This window comes from Anguilla rostrata, chromosome 6 (assembly GCF_018555375.3).
Source record: "Anguilla rostrata isolate EN2019 chromosome 6, ASM1855537v3, whole genome shotgun sequence".
Classification (NCBI taxonomy): domain Eukaryota; kingdom Metazoa; phylum Chordata; class Actinopteri; order Anguilliformes; family Anguillidae; genus Anguilla; species Anguilla rostrata.
Genome location: NC_057938.1, coordinates 40,740,050 through 40,759,888, shown reverse-complemented (window position 1 = coordinate 40,759,888; position 19,839 = coordinate 40,740,050). Strand labels below are relative to the sequence as shown.

Sequence of the window (19,839 nt, the reverse complement as noted above, 5' to 3'; positions counted from 1 at the left end):
ATTCTACTCTTGGACATAAATAGATGAGGTCTTGACAGTACTTCAGAACATTCTTCCACAGATCCAGGATGGCAAATCCAACTGCTCTACCCCTCTCCCCATTGATGACAGGCATGGAAAGAAATGAGGAGGGACCCAAATAAAATTTTGTACAGGGCCCGCAAAAGGTCAGAAAAAGCCTTGGGATGGGGGGGGGGAGCAGGCAAGGGTGGCTCAAAGAGGAATTCTGGGAAATGGAGTCACCTACCTCTTGCAGATGAGGAAATGTTCCGTACAGGCGCCCCCAGGTCGGGGCCGGAGAAAGGGAGCGGGGAGCGGCTCTGGCCACACCCAAGGCTGGTGGTCGTGGAGGGCGTAATGAGCGGGGGGGATGCAGAGGGGGTGTCGGTGGGCAGGCCGGGGGATTCTGCGGTGGCCGAGAGGGGCAAATCCGGCGAGCTTGAGCCAAGGCTGGACCCCTCCAGCAGAGGGCTCCAGTGTCCGTCCTCCCACTCCCCATATTCCCCCAGGCTCTCCATCAGCAGCTCTCCGTACAGACTGCAGGCCAGGGCCTCCCCCAGGGCAGGCAGAGCCTCCTCCCACTCCCAGGCCAGCGGCTCCTCCCCCTCGTCCTTCTGCGACCCAGTCGGCGTGGAGGCATGCAGCCGGGGGGTGCTCAGGAGCTCCTGCTGCTTGGCCTCCGCGCTCACTCCCGCAGCCCCCTTGCCCTTCTGTTCTGACAGACTGCACCCCTCCGGATCAGCCTCCAGGGGGCTGAAAGGCGTCCCGAGCTGCAGGAAGAGCTCGCTATCATACTCCGAGAGCTCGCCGCTCTGGTCTGCACTGGACCCGCAGGTCCGGGTGTCCAAAAGGCTGTGACCCTGCCTGCTAGTGCATAGCTCATTACAGACACTTCCGCTTCCAGGCACATAGAGCTGAGACTCAAAGCCCAACATCTCCAGGCTGGTGGCAGTGGGCCAGGAGCTCACTGGTTGTGTTTGGGAGATCTCAGCATTGTCCAGGCTTCTTGGCTCTCTTTGCGAGGACACCTCCCCTTTCGTTGTCCTCTCTGCCCACTGTTTCCCCTGCTGAGGGCCCCTAAACTGGTGCTTTGGGGCCTGAAGAGCCCAAACGATGGAACGCTGCGAGCTTCTGCTACTCAGGGCATCTCTGTTGCTTCTTCCATTTTGACCAGGGAACTTGGCGCCCTTTTTTCCCATGGTAACCCCAGCCCTCTGGTCACTGTGGTGTTGGGTCTTCAGGAAGTTGATCACTGTGGTGTTGCCCCTCCGGACCACAGCTGCCGTCTCACAGGTCCCGCCTCTCTGTGCCACTGGCCCCTCCCCCCTCTGCTCACAGCTCTCATTGCCCGGGGCATAGGGAGGAGCTCTCCCCTTGTAGATGAAACCCCGCCCCCTCCCAGAGGGTGCGTACAGGCTGATGCAGCTCCGCTCTCTGATTGGCCAGCGCAGGTACAAGGTTGTGTGCGTGCCCTCCATAGGGGGCGCCATCCTGCTGCTCATGCGCATGATCATACGCTCAGCAATCTCTGGCCCTATCCATGTCTCTGTATTCAGCACAGGGGGAAGCATGATAATCAGTACAGACAGAAGCCCAAACACCTCTTCATCTGCAACCTGCCTTTTGACTCCTGGTAAAAAAAATTTAAAAAACAGAAAAGCAAGTTATTGTTTGTTAAAAACTGTATTTTTACGAAGATAAATGCTATATTCACTTAATTTATTTTCTTGACAAACAACCTCATCTAGGGAGGCACGGTATTTTGCATTTTCATATATTACCTCTTTCATCCTTACTATCCTGATGCAGATGGCTGGAACAGAGATAAAGCACCTCTTCAAAGATAAAACTATTTAACCAGTACCTTTGTGCTCACAAATCTAATCCCTGCATGCATGAACCACATGCACCACAAGTCTTTATCTTTTGGTTTAATGACATGGAAAACTGTAACTATACGCGGTTTATAACAATGACAGGCTAAAGGTTGCCGACTTATAGATCCAAAGAGGCAAATAATTTACTATAAAATTCTAAAACAATTAATTCCGAAGAATTGTATAAGTGGTTAAAATAAATGTGCCATTCTGGCAACTGACAGATTGAACAAATATCTTTTCAAAAGCTCATTCAGAAGTGGACAATTGAGCAGCTGAAAACTCAATCGACCTTCACGCAAGGAACACTACTAACCAGTTTATCACACATCAGCACCCAAAACAGTAAGTTCAGCAAGTGGTCTGTTTATGTGGAGGACACCTGCATTGCCACCTAACAGCTTCCTGCTGCATCAACAGTGAGCAAAGTGTTAAAGCCTGGGCAGGCCACCACACTCGTCTTCCTTATTTGCAAAACAAATCAGAAAAACAGAATTTGACTGCCCGACCTTCAGAAGTACACAATCTGTATGCACTGAAAATAAGCAGCACACTGCCTTACAGAAGCAGAACTTCAACAGGGCCTCTGGTGTGTACAGTATCTACAGTAATGCTATATGGGTGGTTGACAGTGGCCTACAAAGGCAAATAAAAAACATAATAATAATAATAATAATAATCATTATTATTATTATTATTATTATTATTAGTAGTAGTAGTAGTAGTAGTAGTAGTAGTAGTAGCAGTAGCAGTATGCAGAGTATTATTGTTGTTGTAATAGTAGTACACCCTAAAATGCATGTTCCTATTTCAGAATAAATATAACACAATAGGCTAATAATTAAAATAATTAAGTAGAACCACATCAAGTCAGACTGTAACAGCCCAAGTGACAGTAACAAGTGCAGGAAGCGTTACATCATAAATGTGAAACACTCTGTCTTTAAAGATTAGAAGCTTTTATCCTGTAGCTGAGAGCTGAAATACCGTCACACACCAATTGCAAGGTTTCCCGTACAGACGACAGCTTTACAGCCAGAATACTTTATCGTAGAACTCCCTCAACTTTGTCTTTTCCACAGCTCTAAGCATAAACAAAACGCTAGCGAAACTAAATAAAATAATCTAATGATCGCAATTACATTTCTTACATTTTAACAGGAGCGTCTAAGTTGAAATCGTCGGACGAAGTGAAATACTTGCAGACGCGACATCATTGCCAATACAAACCTGTTGCAGGTGTGTCAGGAGCGGCTGTGTAAAAGGAGCATGTAAAATACTTACAGACTTTATGTGATCATTCAGCCATCCTCGCTTGCTCACTTGTCATCCCTCCAGGCCGACTTCACGACTCCCTGGGGAACAGTGATAGACACGATATACAGCCATTGAAAAAATCAGGATCAGTTAGACCCGCCCGATTGGCCAGCACTGGAAAATCTGTCTCCGGATGGCCAGTGTCACTGGGACTGAATGGACAAATAGCGTCCCTTGCAGGTAGCCTACGGCATAGATTAAAAAACGACCGCCAGACGGAACGGGGATTTACAGGAAAGTAGTTCACATCTAGGCTACTAATCTGCGGTTTTTTTGTGTGTTTGTTTTGTTTACGTAATCGATGAGAGAGGATTTTATAGGAGCTATACATTTCAAGGGGAGTTTAATGCCACAGTAAATCATGATATGTAACGTATGTGGGTTCAATTATTTGCTCCAGTGAACATGGAATATTTCATTAGTTTTGGTTCTCTATGTTGCAACTCATTCAATAAGTAGGCCTAATCTTAAAATTAATTTAATCGCGTTGAATTTAACTAAATTGAATTCATTTGCCATTTATTTTTTTCTTTTGTCAGTACAGTAGTTTATTGCTTGTGGAATCGCAGTCTTAAAATAGTAACTTTAATACAATCGTTGCAGTTGAATACAGATATTAAACACATTTGGAATGTGTTTCATATAGTGGTGGGGTCTTCATCCTCAGTTTGATTATTCCAGAGGGCCTTGCGATGAAAAGATTTGGGAGCCCCTGCACTGCACCACACCGCCACCCCAGACCTGTTATTAGAACCCGTGTTCCTACTGCTGTTCATGCTCCTCCCACTGCACTCAGTGGTGTTCCCGCTGCTCCGACAGTTCAGTCTGAGTTGAGCAGCTGGTCCGTGCTGCAAGCTGTTTTATGAGTCATTTGTGAATGGACTGACCAAGACCAGACTAAGCTTGACTCATTTGTACACATTTATCTCATTATGTTCCAGAATGGCAAGGAAAACCAGAAAGTAGATATATGTGATAGTATAACCAGCGCCCTCCTGCTTTTCTGACTGTGTGACAGATGGACGGTAACTGAAAGAAAATAACTTTCCTTTGGGCAATGGCTCTAATTGAGAGCAGTTTGCTTGGTTGTCACTGAGAAGATAAACAGATAGGAAGCAGAATGTGCTCTGCAGTATGTGTTATGTGGAAGCTCAAGAAGAGGGATGGAGGGGAGGGTGAGATTGTAAGCTTTCATGTTATGCACCACACCTAGAGCTGCGTGACTGTACTGCCCTATAAGAGATCTATGTGAATGTAATGCCTCCAAGCTTGCTTTGACACAGCTGATTTAATGCATATACAGTGGGCTCTATAATGTTTGGGACAAATACTTTTTTTGTTGCCATGGCTCTATACTAAACTTTAAGTTCGTAATCAAACTATTGACATGTGGTTTAAGTGCACATTCTCAGCTTTTGTTAAAGGGTATTTTTATACATTTAGAATTGCACCATGTAGAAAACTATCAATCAAATTTAACTATAGGACTTTTTTCAGGGCCTCATGTATGGGACAAATAGATTCACACGTGTTTTGATTAGTCAGGCGTGTTCAGTTGCTTTCAGTAGCTGCTCTTGATTCTAAGCCTTTGATTACCTTTGGAGTTTGTAATTAGCATTTGTCAACATGAAGACTAGAGTTGTGCCAATGAAAGACTTCACAATCAAAAGTAAAAAGAAAAGTATGGAGGCTGAAAGGACCTGAACAAGATCCAAAGCACCCCCCTCATCTGTGAAACATGGTGGTGGGGGTCATATGGTTTGGGCATGTGTGACAGCCACAGGTACTGGCTCACTTGTCTTCAGTGATGATGTAACTGCTGATCACAGCAGCAGAATGAATTCTAAAGTGTACATACGCGTCTTATCTGCTCTATTGAAACAGTGCTGTAAGTTCATGGTGAAACCAAGGTGCATAAAAATAAAAGCTGAGAATGTGCACTTTAACCTTATGCAAATTGCTCAATTACAAAAATATAAAATTGTGGAGTGCAGAGCCAAATCAAGAAAAAATATGTATTTGTCCCAAACATTATGTAGCTCACTGTATTTGTTCTTGAATGGTACATGGCCGTGTTCAGAATAGTCTTAAGATTTCACATTAGGACTTTTACCCAGAACATTGCAGGCTCAAAAGCACAGCTAGAAGAGGAATTTCTGTAAAAATCAGAGCAGTGTGGAGAAATGAGCAGTGTCTGTCCCTCAGGTAAGGGGCAACTTCACTGGCAGTAGCCAGAAAGCATCTTCAAAAGCAGGTTATGGTTTTTGAAATTTCATACAATCTGATTGATTCTAGCTAGTTTTAGCCATTGTGTGGTCGGTCCGTGGCTCAGTCAGCTTGAATTGCCGCTTCCAAATAGAGCACCATCTATACGTGATCCACCTGAAGAAGGCTGAATGTTGGCTTACTGGGAATGCACATCCCCAGAAGGATTTACCTCACATCAGATGGATGTATCTCACATCAGTTAGTCAACCTGCGCAGTAATGTTGACAAACTAATTTTATAAGCCTGACAAGTGAGGCTCCTCTGCCAGGGACTAATGCCTGATTAACATCTGTAGTGATTAATGTCTGAGACTTTCTACCACACTACAGTGACTCGGCAGCCACGCATGAAATAAAAGCCCTACACATGCAAAGGCAATTCCTTTTCCGAATCTACTCCCACGTCATTTACAAACACTGCCTATGGATAAAGCCAAATACATGAGATTTCCAATCATTGAATATGGACTGAAAAAAAGAGAAGGGGGGGTGGAGACTTTGATGTCCCTTTATTAGAACACCATAGTCAATTCATTACATGAGAATGACGATCAAAATAAAGTTACAAACAAAAAAAACCATCAATACACAGTATCAAACCAAAAATAACATCAAAATGGAAAAAAAAAAATCATCAACACACAATTCATTGACTGACCTCAACCCCTGCCCCCATCGTGGCAATGTGATTTCACAACCCTCCCCATCAGCCACACATAGTTCTACAAAAGATATCAATATTATTATTCAGTTTGTATTCAGAGAGAGAGACAGAGAAAGAGAGAGAGAGAGAGAGAGAGAGAGAGAGAGATGCTGCAACTTCAGTCTGAAATAGGCTTTGCCTCAGTTGTTGATAATCAGACTATTAGGCTCCTTTGGCTGGACTGCAGCTGACAATATAAAAAGCATATTGTCAAGTACAAATAATGCAATCATTGTTCAGTGCTGCCAGATAACCAGGAAATGCGTTTGCATAAAAGTACGTGGACCAGATCATTCTACTTTTTTTGAGTGAAAATGTATAATGGCACATCCCATGAACATTTTCTGAAATAAATGCTTATATTTGTGTGTGAGGAAATAAGCATTTTCCCAGTGATTTACCCACAGATTGTAAATCCTACCAGTTTTAGTGTGAGAGTTAACATTGATCACCCTTTCATCAGCGAACCACTCTTGGCTACATTATAAAAACAGTTGTTGTAATGCAACCATTGAAATGCCTCCACAGATTAATGAGTGCTTGTTGTGGATTATAACACAACCTACCTTGTTCCAGCATTGGTCTCGGAAAGGTATGCCTGTTTTTTTCCCTATTCACAGTTCATGTTTGCACTATGAATGTTTAATTTTTAAAGGAATCTGTCTTAACTTCACAAATTTTGATTATAGCAGGTTCAGTGGGGGATAAGCTATTGCCCTTGGGTCTAATTGCTCTTCAAAGGGTCGAGCTAAGACCTCCCAAAATCCCTAATGTTCAATGACCCAGTCCCTTGATACTGTTTAAAAAACCTTATTATATTATTATAACCTGATTACACAGTGTTAATTCAACTCTAACAGTGTTAATTAAACTCTTACAAATAGGATTTGGTCTCAGTGGACCGAAATGAACACTTTTAGTGTTGAATTAACACTGGAAATGCTACTGTGTAAATCCACTTGATCCATAAGACTCCCTTTGACCAGGTTTGCTCAATGCGGGCAGGAATCTAAACCTACTGAGTTTGTGAATGCATCTGTTTGTTTAGAGCTTTGACCTACTTACAGTATTTAATAGACCATGTCCTCAATTAATGATTTTAGCAGTCACTGATGATGAGGCTCTATTTAAAGGTCCTTACATGTTGATGATAGTTTGATCTAGGTGTGTACGCTGTTCACACCCAGATAAAACTATAGAATACATGTTGCAAGGAATACATGCCCACCTTGTATGTCTAAACTGCTGATATTTTAAGATATTTTATATAAGATTGGTCTTAATTTGATATAGTTATCTACACCACTAACGAAACCCCGAGACTGTAAACGAACTTCCCCGGGGACACTGCCTATTGTATAGGCAGGGAGCACGGTGAGTGACAGCCTACAGCGCGGCAGTGGGTTTGCCTGGACCCCCCTATATGGTTGTGTATTAGCCCTATGCTAATATCGATAGGGGGGAGGATCGCAGCAGCGCGGTAGTAGCTGTCAGAGTCTAAGCGGACTCCTCAACAACCATGGCAGAAGGCGGAGAAGGGGAAGATGAAATTCAGTTCTTAAGAACTGTGAGTATTTTTTATTCTTCTTTTTATTTTTTGCAATTTTAACTAGGAAATTGCTAAGCACTCATACTGTCCCCAGATGTCTTGCGTGGTACCACAGAGTCCAATACAGGGTCGTCTCGGCAAGCGTTTTTGTGACCGTGCCTTTTTAGTGCAATGCATGATGCAGCATCAGTCAGTTCTGTCTGGATACCTGAATTAAGCTATTCATCTATTGTTGGATTTTTTTCTAAAATACTGTTGACTGTCTACTCCTTTATTTCGCATTTGCGGTGCATTTTTACATTTTTGCCTCTATTACTGCATCCTATGTTGCTGTTCTGTAAGAAATTTACACGGTGTTATACAGTCGCGAATACGCGCATTGCCTACGGTATGAGCGCAGGAACTGACTTTCAAAAAAAAGAAACTTACACTTCGTGAATGCGCTCCACTGCTTGCCACGTAACGCGCCTGTCCGAGTGCTGTGTGCGTTTATTGGGACTGAAAGGACAAAAATCGCTTGGCACAGGTGCAAGGGCATGTGAAATAATGTAGGATATCTACTTTTTCTGCTGCGAGCAGCAAGCGGTCGTAGTCGGAGTTTAGCAGGATCTATCTAGTTTCAGTAAAGCCCGTTCACACGATGTATCTGTAACGCAGGAGCACAAGCAACTGTGTCTTCGGTAACTTCTGTTCACGCATCACCTTCTCTTCCCGGTTTCTATTCTTGCGGTTTGACTATTTCCGTGGTTTGAGATTAGTTACAAAGATGTAGTGGATGTCAGTTATCTTTGTAAGCGATACGCTGCGCTGTTGGCAGTGGTGTGAAGAACTATCACAGATCGGTTAGCCGTGAACATATTGAAAAGGGCACACCTGTAAACGACCTTGTTTTTTATAATGGTGATTCACTGCTCATGTGTAATAGCTCACAATTTGGTTCTGCAGGCTTTTCTTACGCAGAAATGTAGCACCAAGGACAGCACCTGTTTCTTTATTTTTAAACTGCGAGACATATTCAGACGTATTCAGCAAACATTTGGAGTGTATTTTGCAGTGTATGGCCATATGTACACGGTTACGAGTTAATAAACGTGCAAACAGTTCTGAAGTGGTCACAACTCCCTACTTAAAGGTTATGATAAAATGGGAAAACGACAGCGACGTGAGCTGCAGAGGGGCAGCCCGTGACAGCTCGCACCATAGTTAACATGCCTTAGCGCGTCTCCATAAATCCCATGCTGGGCTGCCACTGTGCTATTCCATTTATGTGATGACAACAGCAATATGCAGGGGCTTCCCCAGATCTGTTTAGCCCACGTGTGAAAATGGGAAAGATGAATTCATATTTAATATTCCGTTTAAGTATTCTCATATCTGGACGTCAGTTGCAATGATGCAAGGCACCTGTGTATATGTTTCACGGTTGTAGAATAATTATCTTGCGAAATAACTGAACGTGGTTACTGGTATTGCAGGGCTCAGTGAACCAAAGGTACTGTGGACACATTTCCCCAGTTCTGGCAGTATGAAGGCCAGATCTGTCAAAATGTCACAAAAAAATCGTCCCCATGTGTCAACAAAAGCAGCACGGTCAATAGGTTTAGATTTTATTATGATATATTATACAAATGAAAGCTGTCCCCAAAAATGTGACACCATCATAAAGTTTGTTTTTGGATATTTTAGCAAAGACACAGCCCTGTTGAAATGGCTGCCAAAATGCAGCTGTGTTGACAGGATGTAAAGATTAAACACTTGATGTCATGGTGATAATTTACAGCAGCAATAATTTCCTTCAGCTGTAAATTGGTAATGTGTTAAAATTAAAAATCGCTTGGAAACTTGGTTAATTTATCAGACCAAGTGCTGTGATGGTATTTATTTATCTATTTAGGCTGGGAATGGCCCAAACAAAAATAATCAATAACTTAAGACAACAGGAAATATGTTCTTGTATATATTTATGTCAAACACTGCCAAAAGGTGGCTATGACCTTGGAAGTTAATAGGAACTACAGACAGTGAGTGATTCCCTTGTCTGTGATAGATTTTAACATTGGCTTTATCTGCAATAATTAACATTTCTTCCAAGACACAAAATACATACAGTTCCCTACAGGTACAAAATCCCTGTTATTCTATGTGGAGAGTGTGCACAGGGACGACATTATTCACCACGCTAATATGGAAACTGACTGGCCCGTCATACGATCCGAAGAACTCTGAGCGAACTGTGAGTGACTTGTCACTGTATAAAAGCAGTAACACTGGCAGTCGGCCCTCCCTCAGTGGTGTCTTGTGAAGGGGAGTTCACGGAAGACATGGCTCTTAATGTATTCAGTGCATGAGAATTATTTTGGGTACCTTGTTTATGAAAGGGATTTGATTTTCTCGCCTTTTCGCCTGAGAGATCCTTAATCCTTCATGTTAGCCAACGGGGGTCTGTTGATTGTCTTGTCGAGTCTAGATATACTAGAGATGGAAGACATGGACTTCACCACACAATGTTCCGTAGATAATTTTAAAAAAAGGGTTACTATGGTTGCAAAGATTTTTGGTGACAGAAGCAATTATATGGGAAGAAGTGTTGGAGTGTGTGGTTCTCTTGTTATGTCTTTATCATGCATTTGTCTGTGCTTCTGTAAGTGTAAATAAAAAAATATGATGTCAAGAGATGGAAATGGAAACATTAGACTGTTGTATACAGTCAAGTTTTTATAATGTGGTTGGCTATAATGTGTACTGTAGGTGTAATTTTATGCGATCAGGGTTACTTCCACACTGAAATGATGATGAAGATAAAAAGTTTAGTTTATCATTTTGTGGTTGGTCGATTGGTACAGGTACAGACTCCAGTTTTGACATGGAGCCTGGAAGGGTCATATAAAGTAACAGATTGGCAGGGGCTAGCAGGGTAACTTGTAGTTTATGTTGTTTTTAAGCCTTCTGCATTCCAGAGAAGGCGTCCAGGGTTTAAAATTAGCCTTTGAAAAGCCAGTGCTTCCTCCACACACACACACACACACACACATCTTCCTGGACAATAATATTTGCCACAAATACACAGACTATTGCCCCCGCCCCCCCCCCCGCCCCCCGCCCTCCAGGGCCCAGGACAATGTACCCGGTTGTCCCCCCCCCCCCAACAACAGATCCATACACAAGCACACACACCAACACATGCACGCAAGCACACATACAAACACAGGCACACACGCACACACACACACATTTTCTCCCCTAACCCTGCTCCCTGCAGACTTGCATTCGCCACGGTATGAGCATGCAATGACATTTTAACTATTAACTTGAGGCTTACTGCTTCCCCTCAAAAAACCGCAATGATGGATTCTGTGCAGCACTGTGTGAACGTACAGTGAGACAATGGCACAGTACAGAGTAAAGCAGAGTCAGTTAGGGCACAATCCAGCACAGAGTCGTGGCCATCACTGAGCTGACTGCCTCAGTTCTTTAGCCCTGTGTTTGAGTTTGTCTCTTTTTTAGGCCTGAGCTGGAGTTTGTCTCTTGGCTTGATCTAAAATGAGCCCCAGTCACCTGTTGCCTGTGAATTTTGCAGTTGCTCTTCTCGCGTCGAGTTGGCATTTTCACTGTTTCAGAAATTTGCAAGGAGGGCAAAGGACTCTGCTGCACTGTGTCTTTAAAAGAGAAAAATAAAATTGTTTACCTTGAGCAAGCAATGTTAGAGATATCCAAGGTGAAAACAGGATAAGGAAACTGGGACGCTGATCATTTCCCTTCATACAGCACTTGTCACAACTGTACTGCAGTCTACCTGTGTGTGGAAATATGAAGGATTGATATTATCACTTGTGTCATAAGGGCTTGATAGATGACTGCTGCTACTTTTGGAAGACAGTTTCAAAGTTTCAGAAAAGCCTGGTGTAGCTTTTCTCCCCTTCTGGAAAAGACATCAGTTAAGTCCGCTGACAGGTTGTAAGTCAGGCTGCAGGATAATGGTATGACCTTGATTTTTAGATCTGAGGTTTTTTAAAAATATATAACTTCAGGGCTTTTTATAGCTTTATAGGACACAACAGTGTAAAGAATGGATACTCAAATCTGGGTAACCCTAACCTTCGAATCCAAATCGGGCCCTTGTTTTGTTCGCCCCCAGGTGATTAACTGAACAATTACAGCTTGGCCAGACTGTATTCACACTTGACTCCAAGGTAAAGGGAGGGTCGAAAACCAGCAGTCCTTGAACCTCGAGGGCTGTGATTTGTGAAACAGGTATCGAATGACAGGAAGACTGGGGAATGAGAGAGGGGAAGACGTGACAAAGGTTGTGCGGCCTGATTCGAACCAATGAGCACGAGGACAGCGCTCCACAGGCTACGCCGTGAGGCACTCCAAATTTTTAACTATGTATTGAATTGTGTCCCTGAGCACATCGTTAAAGTTCACCTGGTGTGGCAGACACGCATCGCCATCACCGTAGTCACTCTAATAATAATTTTGGAGACATGGAGATATTATTCATTATTCACAGGAGAGTCCTGACCTCAGCACTCACGCTGGGTTGGAGAATTAATGTAGAACTTGAAAGGTATGTACACAGAGTTCATCCTACGTGAGCAGACGGACTGTCTGGGTGGCTGTGGATCACAAGCCAAGTGTCCTCTGTCCCCTTTGGGCCTAGTTCAGTAAGTTGGTGCATGAAACAGTGAAAGTCCTTCACAGTGACTTATCAAGGTCTGAGTGCGATTGTGGTGAACAGGCTGACTGTGAAAGACAAGCTGCTCTGATTCCTCAGTGTACTGTAATTGGTCTGTCTGTTTATTGTTCCCTGGCAATGGTCTGATTTAGAGCTCTGCGTCTCCGATCGCACTGTAAACAAGACATGGGCTTTGGTAGAGCGCCAAACTCAGAGATGATCTGACCATGAGAGATAGCATCCAGAGGCTGGGGGAGAGGGCGGGGGCGCTGTGGTGCGAGAAAAAGAGAGGGGGGGGGTGAGGGGAAGAAAGAGAGGGGGAGGCCGTGTGGGAGAGAGACAAAGAGAGAAAGGGGGACAGTGTGAAGGAGAGGTGTAGGAGAGTGTAGGAGAGAGAGAGAGGGACTGTAGGATTGAGACAGAGGCAGTGTGGAGCTGAGGGAGAGGGAGAACCTGATAGAGGTGTTAATGGTGGAAGGGATGAACACATAGAGATGTTAATGTGGCGGGGAGGACCAGCACTAAAAGGGGCGTTAGCCTCAGAGGTGTTAATGCAGGGGAATCCTTGGGTCAAGACTCCCAAGCATCAGAGGATGCCAGAGAGGGGCTAAACTCCCCCTTGCTGTCTCTCTCAGTCAGAGGATGTCTCTGCATACCAAGATCCACATCTGGCATTCTAGAGCTTTCTTCACCGCCTGTATCAAAGTGTAGGAGCTCTGAAATACTCTTCTACTCCTACAGTCTACTATAAATCAGTTTCCTGTTGTGGTGTATCTCAAATTGGCCACACCTCCTAGCACCTGGTGTATAGCTGGGAGGAGCATCTATAGAGGTGACTGAAAGAATCCTAGCCAGTCCAAACTCAGCACACCCCTAGCACAACAATGTCAAGTGTCAGCATGTGACAGAGAGAGAGAGAGAGATTGATTCCTCTTGACATTTTCTAATCCAGCAGTCTGTTTCCTTTTGTTGAACTGAGGACAGTGTTCTATGTTTATTTGAGACAGACTGGAGTGTAAATCCCAGGTGTAATTTTATACATGCATGTTCTGACCTACCTTGACCCCCACATGTGACATGGGGCCTTGCTTATAGCTTGAAATGATTGTCACAAAGGCCCATCAATCACTCCAATCATGCTCTTATAGCTGCTGACTGTGACTACAGTAATTAATGCTATTTGTCCTGTACAGTTGGGGAGGGGAACATCATTTTTGAGGGCCATTTTGTTTGGGTTTCATGCCAGCTTCTACCCATAATGACTTAATAAACACAATCATTTATGCGACCTGTCTTGGCTAAATGTGATGATCAGTTACTGTTGACTCACCAGTAAACACATCACTGTTTTTGTATCCCTATAAGGAACATTCATTCGACTGTGATCTAATGGCAGAGTTCATCCAAAATCAATGTTAAAAATACAAAAAAATCTGTTTAATGTGATATACTGCACATCTTAAATAAATTCGCCCTCATTAATCTGCGTCATATAATGACTGCCATTTCATAAAGTTCACAAGCATAGAGTGGTGATAGTGTGACCTGTACTGTAAGTATTTCATTTCCAGCATCCATTTTAAGTTACTATTAAATTATCACCAATGTTCAGCTTTGGATGTCTATGACTGATGCAGTCCCTTGATTTATTTGAAGAGCATAGACTCCCTAAGAACTCCCTGGCCTCCAGGATGTGAGTAATTCAAAACCACCTTCTTATTGATGATTGAATTACTCTACTACAGCATGCATTCAGATTTAGATTTTCATTAAAATACTGAGAATTGATGTTGAATTTTCAGAAGTGTGTTCATGTGCTGCAGAATAATTTCATAGGCCATGTTTACCAAGAGCTGTCACTCATATTCAAGACACCTATCTTGTTAGCCTCACTCTAAGAGCTCAATTTCCTGTAGTTTTTCTCCTGTAAATGTAAATGTATCTTCTCACGCCGCACTACTGATAGATCTTGATTCCTCACCCATGTGTCAGAGGACGTCGGTTAAATGATCCAGCGGACTTTATGGGAGTTCCTGCTTCCTGTCAAGCGGCGCTTCATTTGAGCTGATACGTTTTCACTGGAGTAATGAAACATGATGCAACGTACGCTGTAGCATAGCGCAGATAATTAAAGTGTTAAGCAACAGCGCTGATTAATTTGGTTCGCAGTAAAAAAGAAAAAAACAGTTCACGTTTTGATAGTATGCAGTGCTCGTTCACTTAAAAAAAGCTTTTTTACCTCAATATGCAAAGCACAATAGCAACTTGTAGGCTTGTGTCATCACTATAGTGTCCTCCATTGGTCCAGGGGGGAGAAATCTAGCTATCTCTTGCATCTTCCAACATGCATGTGTAGCGGATGTAGCCTGGCTAGTTAGCTAGTAAGCCCAAATAGGTGCAGGAAAAGCTAAGTTCCTGTAGCAGGTTACCGTGACAACGCTCTCTGGTGACTCGACCCGCAGGTTCAAAATAAGGATGTTTCCCTTAGCTCGGGGCAATATCGCCTTTAGCTGACTCTTAACACAGTTGTCCTTTGAGCCTTTTGGCAGGCAGGTGCGAGGCATGGACTCGATTCTCACTGTGGGAAAGTGCTTCTCACTTGCCAAATGCATGATCAGCCAATCCATTCATTCCACACAGCAACTTGCCGACAGAGATACTGCTGGTAACGCAGCTACTGTGCTGGAAGACTGCAGGCTTCTGCTGGTAGATCACTGGCCCCTGATCCTGGACAGTCATTAGAGAACCATGAGGCTAGGAGTTGTCCTGCAGACCCAAACCCTCCCTCACTGGGCAACACTTTAATAAATCACACACCAACATGTGGATTCCTAGACACAGCTAGCACAATGAAGCACAATGATCTGGGCTTTAGGACCCATTGCAGGCATGAGAGCATCACCCGGCACCCAGACTGAGCAAGCACCACCACCACTACCATTTAAGAGTTGGTGCAAAATTCTCTTTTCCAGATCACATTACCCACAAAGTAATATATTGCCCAGCTGGGAGAGGATTTCTTAAAGGGATATTACTTTGGATGTAGAATTACAGGATCAGATATTCTGTCAGAACTCACGGAAGTATATCAAATATACTATTAAAATGCATAGAGCTGAAGCCAACATTTGCCTTCATATCTTTTGAATGACATATCAGTATTTCCATAGAAACAACTATACTATACTATACATCATTTTAATTCAAGTCACTGTATCACTTGCAGTCTAAAAATAATTTCTCACATAATGCCATGGTGCCAATGAGTCATCTTAACAAAGGCAAACAGTACCAGCTCTTTAAGAAAGGAGCTACTCAAATGAGGCTTAGGTGATTGATTCATGCTTTCTGGAGCCCAATGCATAGCTAAAGCAAAGCTTTCCACATTGTGCCTATGACCAAATATACATTTGTGAGGGTGTCTTGGGTTTTGTATGGTTCATTGAATCATTTAAGAAAATGACAACCATATTGATGTTCATGGCTATAAATGAAAAAAGTCTGGAAACATTCTGTTCATGACACTGAAATATGCAAATTTCTATATTTTTGAATGTTCTTGAAACTTCCTTTGTTTTGCAATGTGAGCATTCGTAAAATTTTTATGCTACAGGCTTTGGCCTGTAAATATGTAAAATTGTGTGACATTTATGGATGGCAATATAAAACACCTTGTGATTATGACAATAGTGAACTAAAGTTAACTTCAGTGGCTCAAGTGGACTTGTTTCACCGAACTGCCAACTTGCAACATTGTGAAACGGTAAGTTTGGGGTTCTGTTTTTCAAGTGCATTTCAAATTCTTGGGCAATATATTTATTTAGCGAACCAAATACATTATTATAATACTAAAATTCATTGTATTGTAACCTCAGAAATATTTGTCTCTTCAAACTGTTCTCAGAAAACAGCTGCACTTTGCCATTAGCCAACATTTCTTATTTAGAGTCAGTGTTAAGTCAGCGGAACGAATATGGTAGAATTTCTGCAAGTATATTGTTCTCTTTTTTCTGGGAGGTCAGTTCAGATTTGCACCGTAAAAGCGTTTGGTTTACTGGAATAGAAGACCATTTGCCAGCTTCCTGGTTTTATTACAAAATGTCACCTCACTCTTGCACAGTCATACAGAAAAAATAGTAATACGCATGGCAGTGCACACAATTATTACCGGATGCATCTCTGAATTCAAGTTAATTAATTAAATACACGGTGCGTTGGCAATATTGTTTTAACCCAATAACTCAAGGTTTTATTGAAAATATTTTGTTATGCATGTCTTCAGCGAAGCACGCATCGAAGGGAGAAGAGAGACGCTTCAGTGGAGCAGAGCAGTGAGTTATGGAGAGCGCTCGGAACCTGGGGTCTCTGGACTATTAACATCTGGAGACCTGAGGCATACTGCCTGCATTGAAACCCGACCTGAATGGTGAATAGAAATGCTGCCCAAACCTGCTTCCTTCCCGGCTACTCTGCTCCTGGAGATCTCTGCCTTAGAATGCACCCCCACGATTGTGGCAGTTTATACCAATAAGGATTGGGTCAAGGAGCCTACCCTATCCCATTATACCTATTTCACTTTTTGAACGAAAACGCACAGAACACACCCTGTTTTGTGCTTTCTTTTGTGCCTTTTTTTTTTTTTACCTTCTGTCGCAGGAGCTTTTAATGATTATGGGTTGTTACGTCTTGTCTAAAGCATTTCTTTGCTGCAGTCAGGGTTGTCTTTCGAGATAACAGTGCCCCTGTCCACAGAACAGGAGTAGCCATCCAGTGCTTTGACGAGCGTGAAAAAGATGCTATCTGTCTTTTGTAGCCTTCTCGGTTACCAGTTTCGAACAAAATCAAGCATTTAACGGAATGTTTGGAATGATGCTTGAGGTGAAATCTTCCACTTCCTTTGATGAACCACAAACTATGACTTACAGGGCTTACTGGCCACAGGCGATGACACAAGACCCTTTTTAGTGACTTTACGTTTGTGTGTTTCCCTTTTTTTGTCTACTACCTGTAGTTTCCCCCTATTGCTTACTTGGTCAGGTATGCAAATGATATTTTTATGAATGTATTTTATTGGCAGTATGTGTTCTTATCCTTGTATGACTGTGTACTTTATGGCCCCCAATTTAAGCCCTAACAGTGGCAGCGATGAAAGCGTGCCAAGGGTTTCTCGCTGTTCACACAAAGTGGGAGAATTTAATTTCAATTATAAGCGCTGTTCACTGGAGAGAGTCACCAGGGAATGTTTTCCAAAATCAGAGGGCATGCTGGTTCCCAGCCATGGAATAATTACAGTTTTCATCAGGCTAGAGTGCTCTCGGCAGGATGGTCCGAGTTTTCCTTTTTTGGACAGGGAAGGTATTCCCCAGCAGAGTCGCTGTTGGCATCACATCACATCACAAATGGATTACATCATTTGCACATCCTTCCCATCTGTTGCGATGTGATTGGCTGACCTCACTAGTTATCATCTTCCATTATCAGATATTATACTTAAAGCCATGACATCACAGAATTCTGTTGTGATGCTATACTGCAAGGATATTTTATGTGTTTGAAAATGTGAAAATGGAAAGTAGTACTGCCTAGTGCTATTACCACAAACTGAAGCGTACCATGTACAAAATGTCCCTTTCTACATTTGTACAGTAGGCATTTAATCTAAATGTTAAAGAATCATATTTATTTGCATGTGTCTTGCTAGAAAGACCAGAACTATAGTTAACACACATCAGAATGTTACATTTCTTGGAGGATGTTGACACCCATCTATTTTTTTATTTTTTGCCATTTTTAAGCCATGTCAGTCACTTTGATCTTATCAGTTGATCATACTGTTCGAAGTTGGAACATTTAATATGAATATAACATACTGATATAGATTTACTTGCTTAGATAAATTGCCATTTTAATGAAATTTGCATGTATATAACTTGGTCTGGTAGGCTGTGGGGTGAGGGAGTGGGACGCAGTGTAATAGAGTGTAAAAACGGTGTTGCTGTGCACATTTTCAGTTCGACCTTTAGACCATGCTTCATATTCTCAGTTGCAGCAAAAGGCTCAGACCTGATAGCTGGTAAACAACACTTCGCACCTTGCCTGAAATTCATATGAAATGCAGAGCTGCACACAAGCCGCTCCGACACCAACCACTGAGGCGCGAGCGGAGCCGGAAATATCGCGGAATTTGTCAATTCCTCTTGCGTTGCCCGTCTTCTCACAGTCCGTGGCCGAGCCACGTCCGTGTGAAAATGGCGTGCTGGAGTCGTCGGGGATTTACAGTGTGTTCACCTTCTCTCGAGCTCACGCCTGTGGCAGCGGGTGAATTGGGAGTTCATTTGGCTGAGTGGTACACCGCAACCTCTCTGGTTACCGCTAGCGACACGCTAGGCTAACGGGGCACCTGCTCTTGTCTTTAAAGAACACGGTCGGTTGGGGAATAAGCAGGAGAAGTCTGCATTTCATGTGTGAGACTGAATTTTACTGAGGGCAGAGAGAGGGGAGAGGAGAGACGGAGGAGAAGAGGGGTCGTACTGGGGGCTAGGCTTTCAGAGAGGAGAGGGGGGGCCTTGTTGGTGGCTCTTTTGGAGCTGAGTGGCACAGTGACCTTTGCATACAGAGAAGGACGCAGGGGAGTCTTGAGTTGATCTGGCACAGAGTTCTGCCCCCTGGAAGGAACAGTCATGGTGGATACCCCCCAAACCCCCACCCCCAAGGCTCTATAGATAGACTGTGATACGGCCTTTAGCAGATGTCCCTCCTATGGATCACTTTGCGTCAGATTCACCAGATTCCTTGGCACACAGTCTAGGGGGAAGAGGAAAAAAACTGCGACAGGGAATAGTGTGGTGCACTTACAGTGTAGAGGGGTGGATTCCAATGGGTTCACCTTATGCCTTGCTTCATACATCTTAATTTAACTGGACAAAATCCTGCCGGACACACAGTCATGCTCATGTGCACACAAACAAACAAACAAACATGGACAGAGGTACACACATACAAACACACACACACACACACACACACACGCACACACTGCCTAGTTGTGCCACATTGGAGTCCTCATCTGCTCAACAGGTGTATGAATAGGCTTTACTTCATTTTAAAGAGGTGATACATTTGTGATGTCAAGATATTTAGGAGGCCACCAGCTTAATTGCATTTCCAAATAGCACAAGTAAATCTCTGCTTCATGAAGTATAAATGCATCTTCTTCAGCATTACATTGCTATTGTTCAATGTGTGCAGTTCATAACACAATTATGTTTTGTCATCTCATTACCGAGAGGATAGCACATACAGTAGTTATGCTATGCTAAGATCAGTTAGCCATTCACTTGCAAGTGTAGTTTATAACTATGACAGCCGTCATAAAGCACGCGATGTTCAGCCAGCTGCAGGGAATTTGTTTAGCCATGGAACCAGATATATATACATATATATATATATGT

The 19,839-nt window shown here is 43.1% G+C and overlaps 1 protein-coding gene across 4 annotated transcripts in view; it reads left to right on the top strand.

The window, feature by feature from the left end:
* The first annotated feature begins 7,635 nt into the window (after positions 1-7,635).
* Positions 7,636-19,839, top strand: part of LOC135257178 (ryanodine receptor 3-like) — an 86,431-nt gene continuing 74,227 nt past the window's right edge. For all 4 annotated transcript variants that reach the window (XM_064339660.1, XM_064339659.1, XM_064339662.1 and 1 more), the window contains exon 1: positions 7,636-7,731. In XM_064339660.1, the coding sequence (XP_064195730.1) occupies positions 7,684-7,731 (48 nt within the window). In that variant the 5' untranslated portion in view covers positions 7,636-7,683. The remainder of the gene's footprint in view (positions 7,732-19,839) is intronic.